This window comes from Fukomys damarensis, unplaced genomic scaffold (assembly GCF_012274545.1).
Source record: "Fukomys damarensis isolate Sample0158 unplaced genomic scaffold, DMR_v1.0_HiC HiC_scaffold_9, whole genome shotgun sequence".
Classification (NCBI taxonomy): Eukaryota; Metazoa; Chordata; class Mammalia; order Rodentia; family Bathyergidae; genus Fukomys; species Fukomys damarensis.
In genome coordinates, this window is record NW_022900921.1 from 1,292,136 (window position 1) to 1,299,972 (window position 7,837).

The 7,837-nt window shown below is 55.5% G+C and overlaps 1 protein-coding gene across 1 annotated transcript in view; it reads left to right on the forward strand.

The window, feature by feature from the left end:
* Positions 1–7,094, forward strand: part of LOC104862056 (A disintegrin and metalloproteinase with thrombospondin motifs 2-like) — a 7,821-nt gene extending 727 nt beyond the window's left edge. The window contains exon 2 of the mRNA XM_010623773.1: positions 6,862–7,094. Coding sequence (XP_010622075.1) covers positions 6,862–7,094 — 233 coding nt within the window. The remainder of the gene's footprint in view (positions 1–6,861) is intronic.
* Positions 7,095–7,837: the final 743 nt, after the last annotated feature.

Consider the following 7,837-nt stretch of genomic DNA (forward strand, 5'->3'; position numbering starts at 1 on the left):
GCGGGACGGCCGAACCCTGAGTTTCCGGTGGTGTCAGGGCCTCCCGGCTGCCACTGCTGTTGCTGCTGCTGCTCCCCCTTTGCTGAGTGTGTCCTTCTGACTTGTGAAACCGTGGCCCGCTTCCGTCTGGCCTCTGCGTCCAGCTGCACGGCCCGGGGCCATCCCCTGTCCTCTCTGGGGTCTGGTCGTACGGAAGAGGTGGGGTTCCTCGGTGGGACGCGGAGGTCGCGCCACCACTGTGGTCCTGTCCTCCTGCTGCTATGGCCTTTCCTCGTTGTGTGCATATGACCCCATCCGCAGGGTGGAGAGTGAGAGTGTGATTGGTGGATGCATTGATGATTGATTGATTGATTGATGATTTCCTGATATGGATGTGCCTCACCTACCAGTGTGAACAACTACAGAATTACCTCAATTTTTATTGCTTTTTTGCTTAGAAAAACTATGTAGAAAATGCCTTAAAGTTGAGAGGTAACAGAATTGGCTGCCCGCTCCAGCCTCACAGAGGGGCTCAGTCCCAGCAGGAGCAGACACTGGAGGTGTAGGGGTGCCGGTCCAGCTTGCCTGCCTTTGCCGAGGGGAGTGTTCCAGACCCAGACGGCCTTGCCCCCTGCACACCGCGGTCTGTGCCACGGAGATGCAGGTGTGCTGCTCGCCCCTCTGAGGAAAGGGAGGCCCACCTGGCCCTTGGCGCTGACTGTTGCCTGGAGCCCCAGCGGGTTCCAGCGGGGCATCCTTACCCCCGGGGGTGGCACACCTAGGTTCTCAGCGTGCCAATGTAGCACTCCGGCCCTGCGCCGCTCCGCCTGTTCCTCACGTCCTCGCTGGACCCCGCCGCTGAGCCTCCCTCCTCTGGCACTAATTACTGTTATGTAAATAACCAGTGTGTAAATACGAATCGTCACGACTGTTAACTTCCAACTTTGACGAGGCAATGTGAGTGACCTGCGTGACTGCAGAAGGTGCAGTGCGGTCCTGGGCATTGTGCTCCTGTCTATATGCACTTTGGTTTATCAGGGATATTTTATTAGTGTTTTGTATGTATTTGATGACGTACTATATAGGTTCTGTTGTTGCTTTTCTGGTTTTCTTTTCTTTTTTTTTTTTTAATGAGACAATGTTAGCGTGTGCCAAAGTGACTGTGAAAATGACCTTTATTCTTACTGATGATGGAAAGATCTCCTGTCATGCATCCCCCAAATAAACTCAATAAAAGTTCAGTGAAACTGGGTGCTTGGGTTTGGCGAGCTAATGGCGCCTTCTCTTCACCTGCAGGCGGACGATGCTGAGGACTTGGCGTCACTCTGTGGCATTACTTTGTTTCTGACTCAGATGTCTTCACCTCTCCTTTTCCTCTTCCCAGTGTAGATATTTGGGGCCCCACACACATACTTTGAAAATGCGACAACAGCCTTCTGCCGTGGCTCAGGGTTTTGAGGGGTGGGTGCTAGATGAGACCCTGGAGGGAGTGCCTGGGTTTCCTGCCATCGGGGTGGCCTGGCCTCAGGAAGAGGGCACCGTCGGGGCCCTGCCTCAGTGCCTGGCACAGTCCCCAGCCTTCAGGGCGGGGAGTGCCCCTGTGGTAGAGGTGTTGGGGGCAGGACCGCCTGACCTGGACGCATGCTGTGTCCTGTAGGTGAGAAGCTCTCTCATTCCGTTTCTGTGCCAGGGAGCTGTGAGAATCACAGGACCTCGCAAGAGAGAAGTACAGGGCCCCACCCAGCATCGCGGAGATGGGCTTTGGGACACAGGGCCGGCCCTGCCTCTGGGACGTCCCCGTGGCTCTGGCCGAGTTCAGCTGCCCAGAGCGCGCATGATGACTCAGAGGAGGGACAGGATCAGTGGGGACACCTAAGGGGCGCAGCAGGAGCAACGGCCCCTGAGAGGCCCCCGTGTGACCAGGGCCATCAGAGGAATGTGGGTGTGCTCGCCTTTCAAACTGTTTGCACAACTGTTTGAGGGGTGAAACGGGCACTCGAGCCCATTGCCTGATATGGTTTGGTTACCGGGGATCAAACTCAGGACCTTGTGCTTGACAAGCAGGCGGTGACACCCCTGAGCTAAATCCCCGGCCCACCCATTGCCTATTATTGAGGGGAAAGGGAGTTTATTCTCCATCCCAGTAATGTGTGGGAGACCATAAAGGTGCATAAACAGGGTCTACATGCAACTCCCACCACAGGGCCCTTTCTACTTCTCATTGTCCTTTTTAATGACCTCAGAGAATGTCTCACTTTGCACTTTTTTTTTTTTTTTTTTTTTTTTTTTTTTTTTGAGACAGGGTCTCACTATGTAGTTGAGACTGACCTGGAACTCACTATGTAGCCCAGGCTGGTCTCCAACTCACAGAGATCCTCCTGCCTCAGCCTCCCGAGTGCTGGGATTAAAGGCGTGCGCCACGACTCCCAGCATTTGTGCCATCTTTGACATCTCTCTCGTTCGTACTTCTCTCCCACTCACAGCTTTGCAGAGAAGGGCTCAGGGTTCGTAGCTTTAAAGGAGGAAGTAATCAAACCTTGATCCTCATCTTTAATTTGTTCCAGAGCTTGTGACAGGTACCAGAACCAACAAGGACTGAAGGAATTTGTTCCCCTGAGAAATAATGTAATTGCAAATAAGTCATGAGCTTTCACACTTTCCCGGGCTACTGTGTCATCAGGCTTAGTGGAGTCATTCTTCATTTCTCTGCAAGTGTGACATTTTCAGTGCGCGACGGTACATGACAGGAACGACGGGTACGTGGAGGTTCTTCGCTGCTTGCAAGCTGTTGTGAGACTGACTCAAGTCCCGAATGCTGAAACACTTTTTCCCATCAAAACGTGACGAGTATGGTTTTTCCATGTGCTGAAGCCAGCACGTGCCAAGGTATATCTGTATTTATTCTGGCTCGTGGTCTCGGTGGGTTCGGTCCATGGGTAGGCTGCCTCCTCATGGCAGAAGGGCACAGCTGAGGAGAGCTGCTCACTCCCTGGCAGCCAGGAAGTGGAGTGAAAACAAGATGGAGGAAGAGAGGAGTCGCACCCTTCTAGGGCACAGCTGGCCCACATCCAGGCAGGCCCCACCTCCTAAGGGTCCATGCAGCTGCGAACTCCTCAGTGGATTCATCTGCAGAATATCATAACCCATGATCTAGTCACCTTCCAAAAGCCCCACCTCTGAACACAGGAGCCTTTTGGGGACATTTTTTTGATCCAAACCATGTTGTTGATGTATTAGAATTTGACTTAAACATGTACTTCAAAGGACTTTTTCTTTTGGCAGGGGATGTGGTACTGGAGATTGAACCCCCAAGGCCTTCACTACACCTCCATTCCTTTTTTTATTTTGAGACAAGGTCTCACTAAGTCCCTTACTTGCCCAGACTGGGATCAAACTTTGGATCCTCCTGCCTCAGCCTCCCAGAGTGCTGAGCTCACAAGGCATGTGGTTACTGTCAGGCTGAAATTTTTTATATTCATGTTTAGTGCTACTTTTATTTACTACACTCAGCATACATGAATACTAGCAATATCATTTTCTTGTAACATAAAATTTAAGGGCCGGGGATTTAGCTCAGTGGTTCTACCACCTGCCTCGAAAACACAAGGACCAGGATTCGATCCCTGGTACCAAAAAATAAAATAAAGTTGAAGTTTAAACAATAAATTTAAAGGAAACCACTAAGCAAGTCATAATCCCGATGATGTTCAAGACTGCTAAGACTGTGGGAGGGGCACCTAGGTGGTGTGTTTATGAAAAGTGTGTTTCCTTGCCATGGCTTTTGGTTGTTCCATAGAAACCAATAGGTTGGTTGGTTGGTTGTTTTGAGGTAGGATCTTGCTTTGTCGTTCAGACTGGCCCAGAACTCACTACGTAGCCCAGGCTGGCCTCGAACTCACAGCGATCCTCCTGCGGCAGCCTCTCGAGTGATGGCGTTAACGGCATGCGACACCGTGCACACGGAAGCCTTTATATAGGTCCTGCTAGTTCACGGGTGCAAGAAACAGTAGAAGATCCCGAATGATAAAACCCAGACTGTTTTTTTGGTGCAGACCCTTTGCCAGTCAGATTTCAGGGCCTGTTCAGCCCTTTGGCGGCATAATGTGGGTCTCCTCCTCCAGGGCTCACTGGTCACTGATGCTGCTGAAGGGCGCCAGCCGCTGGGGTGTTTGCTGAAGGACAGCGGTGACGAGGCAGTGTCCCCCGAGGGTTTGTCCCCTTGGTTTCAGGACCTTCCCGGGCGCTCCGGTCCCTCCTGCAGTAGCACGATGTGGTGTGCAACCCGTGCACAGCCTCTGTGTCCTGATCGTCTCTAGATGACGGCACGACACCGGGTACAATGGAATGCTGCATGAACACTCAGTACCCTGTGTTGCTTAAAGAATGGCAACAAGAGGAAAGTCTGCTTGTGGTGACTTTCTTCCAAAATGCTTTTGTTCATGACTGCTTGGATCCCAGGATGTGGAACTGCAGACACTGCGCCTAACTATATTCTGAATGTATTCCAGGTTGATGTTATATAGTCAAGCTCTTGGCTAATGACTTTGCTTCTCATTTATGCATTGATTGGCTTACTTTAATACCTAACAACGGAGAGCCTTGCAGCTCCCTGTTGAAAGGAAATCAGAAGTCAAGATGTAAACCAGGTGGAAGGGAGGTGTCCTGGAAGAGGACCGGGTCCTCAGCACTGTCTCCACACACTCTATATACATTTCTGGGTATTTTTCCCGCATCGAGCCCAGATCCAGGCATGTGCGTGGCCAGGACAGCCAGCTCCTACTGTAAGGGGCCAGAGAGTAACTCGTGTAGGCAGTGGAGCCCTCAGAAGCCCTGTCACAGCGACACAGTACTGCTGCTGCAGTGGGGAAGCAGCAAAGGTAAGAAACAAACAGGCATGGCTGTGTTTCAGTAAAACTTCATTTACAGAACAGATGGAGGGCCAGACCTGGTCCACAGCCATGCATTCCGGCTTCTGGAGATCAGGAAGGAAAGGGCACAGCTGTTGGGCTGCTAGTCGGCTTTCATGGACACTTGGTCTTGCTGCTTTGGGCCTGTGGCAGCACAGTTCAGCCTGGACAGAACACGGGGTACAAGAGGGCTGTTTACCTTGTGGTGGCCAGAAAGCAAGTCCAGAGACAAGGGGCCATCCCAGAGGCCCCCTCCAAGGCCACGCCACCCAGTGCCTCACTTCCTCTAAATGGGCTCCACCTTTCAAGGGCCCTGCCCTTTCCAGTCATGCCAGACTGCGTGTGGACCGAGCCTTCCACATACAGACCTTTGGAGGACATTCTAATTCCAAGTGATAGTAGCTGTGTTGTAGTGAAATGTTATTTATAAAACCAGGTGGAGAGACCGACTTGGCCCAGGGCTGTAGCTTCCCCACCCCTACAATGAGATCAGTGTGATGGCCCATTTTCAGGGCCCCAGCCTGTCGGGAGAGAGTGAGGGAAAGGAAGACACAGCTACGTTTTCGGCACAGCCCTGTTCTTTGTGTGTAGGGCAAGGCCCAGGCTGGGGACAGTGTAACTGTGTGGCACAGGTCCCACCCATCAGGCTCCCGGCTCCTCCCCGGTCCAACCCTGCATGGGGGGAGCTGCCCCTAACTCTAACTGGGGAGCCCCAGTGACCCTGGGAGGCTGTGATCAGTGGCTTTGGAAGAGGACAGAGAGGCAGGGGAGGCAGCAGGTGTCACTGTGTCCCCACGTTCAAGCAGGGTTGTTCTGACTCTGCCTCTCCGGGACTGGATGTCTGTGTGCAGGTTTTCTGTGAGCAGAGCCTTCTCCCAGTGTGCAAGCCCTGAACGCCACAGGCTGGGCCCTTTGCGTTTGTTTTCCCCAGGCCACAACCTGTCTGCTATGCATTGTGAGCATGTTTCTCGGTCTTGGTGTGAGGAAGACCCAGGCCTTTCCTGCGCTCCACTCTGTTTGTATCCCCACATCGCGGGGCCTGCGGACGCTTGTATTTTGACTCCTTGGGAGTTGAGAGCCACGGCTGGGTCTGTCTGCAGCAGTGAGGGCCGGAGAGTTCTTGTCTGGGGCGTTGCTGACTGGAAATCCGTCTGGCCTTGTGCTGGACTTGCTCTCTTCCTCGTAAGCAGCCTTCCTGTTGCACGGTCTCCCAGACTCCCTGGGAATCTGTGCCTCGGGGGCTTGCAGGGAGTGACAGGGTCAGCACCAGCTGCCTTTCCCTGCCCTGATGGGTAGGCAAGGCCCTGGGAGGCAGCAGGCCGGGGTTTCTCAGGAGAGACCCACTGAGAAGATCCTCTCAGCCAAGCCTGAAGCCGAGGGGGCAGCCGGAGAAGAAAAGAGGCTCAGTGTGTGCAGTGGCCCTGTGCGAGCAGTGCAGTGCGGAGCGGGTCGGGGTCCAGTGAAGCTGAACAGGAAGGAGAACAGGCTTCGCCTTAAGGGGCTCCAGGCGGGCGACGGGCCACATCCTCGGTAGGAAGCAGCGCTCTGACTGGCGTGGTGGCGTGGTCGGGCAGAGGAGAGGGATGCAGTCAAAGGGAAGGTAGGGCCCCAGGTGGAGCTGGGGAGATGGAGGCCGTGGTCACGGCAGGAGACAGCAGGAGATGCGGGTGGCGCGGAGGCGGCCGGGTGGGCAGCCGGAGGTGCAGGACACCCCGGGAAGCGCCAGTCTCTGCGGTGAGCGTGAGGTCGCGCTCCGCTCCCCTGACACACAAACAGCTTCCCGGCCTGCCTGGAGCACGGGCGCCGCGCTGCAGCCGCCCCCTGACCACCAGCCGCTCAGCTCCGCCAGCTCCTCCTTGCCTGCGCTGTCTGCAGCTCTCGGCTCTCACCTGCCTCCTCAGCCAGCTGCACCCCGCGGGGGGACAGAGTCCCCTCACCTTGTCCTTTGGTTATCTGTCCCACTCTTCTCTTTCAGAGGGCCACTGCCAAGGCGACAAGTCAGTGTTCTGTAGGATGGAGGTCTTGTCTCGCTATTGCTCCATTCCGAGCTACAACAAGCTCTGCTGCAAGGCCTGCAACCCGAGGAACGCCAGCCACGCGGAGGACGAGGCGGAACCCCTGCCCGGGAAGCACAACGACATCGACGCCCTGGAGCCCGCGCCGGCCCCGCTGCAGGGCAGGACCACGAAGCTCAGCCGCCCAACTTAATCCCGCGCCGTCCGAGCCCGTACGAAAAGACCGGGAACCAGAGGATCCAGGCACTCATGGAGGCCGTGCGGAAGAAGGAGACGCTTGGGAAGTTCTAATAAAGTGGAGAGAGAGCATCGCTCGCATTTTTTTCTTGCTTCTAAAGATGTTTCATGGGATGCCAAATCCTGTGTCAAGAGGATGAAGTCAAAATTCCTGATTCCAAAAGTTTGGGGACACGAGGGGGATGACGCAAGCACACACCTATGTAACGGACGAGTGGCGGTCAGGTGAGCCCGCGTCCAGCAGCCTCCGCCGAGGTCGGGCGGGAGGGCCGGAGGCAGCGGTTTGCAGCCTCTGGGCGCAGAGAGGCTGAGCAGCGGACCGAGGCGCAAGCCCGGGTGTCCGCGGGCTCCCCTTCCGCCGCTCAGAGGCCCAGGACAGCGCGCCTTCGGGGTGGGCGCCGTGACCAGCTGAGGGCCGCGCCCTGGCCTTGCCTCGGGGTCCAGACGGGGTCCAGACGTTCGAGGCAGGGCTCCTCCTTTAAAGGTCTGCTCCAGCGCTTTCCGTTTCTCATCCACGCCGCGGCCCTGTCTCTGGCTTGCTGGACACAGTTGTGACCACGAGTGCGACCCGTTTGGTGCTACTGTGCGGTGCCTGGTTGTCCCCGGTGAGCTGGCGCCGTGCGGCCCCCTGCGCTTCTTCCCGGAGAGTGGCGGGAGGACGCTGGCCTGTGTCCCCCTCGCTGGCCGGCCTGGCCTCAG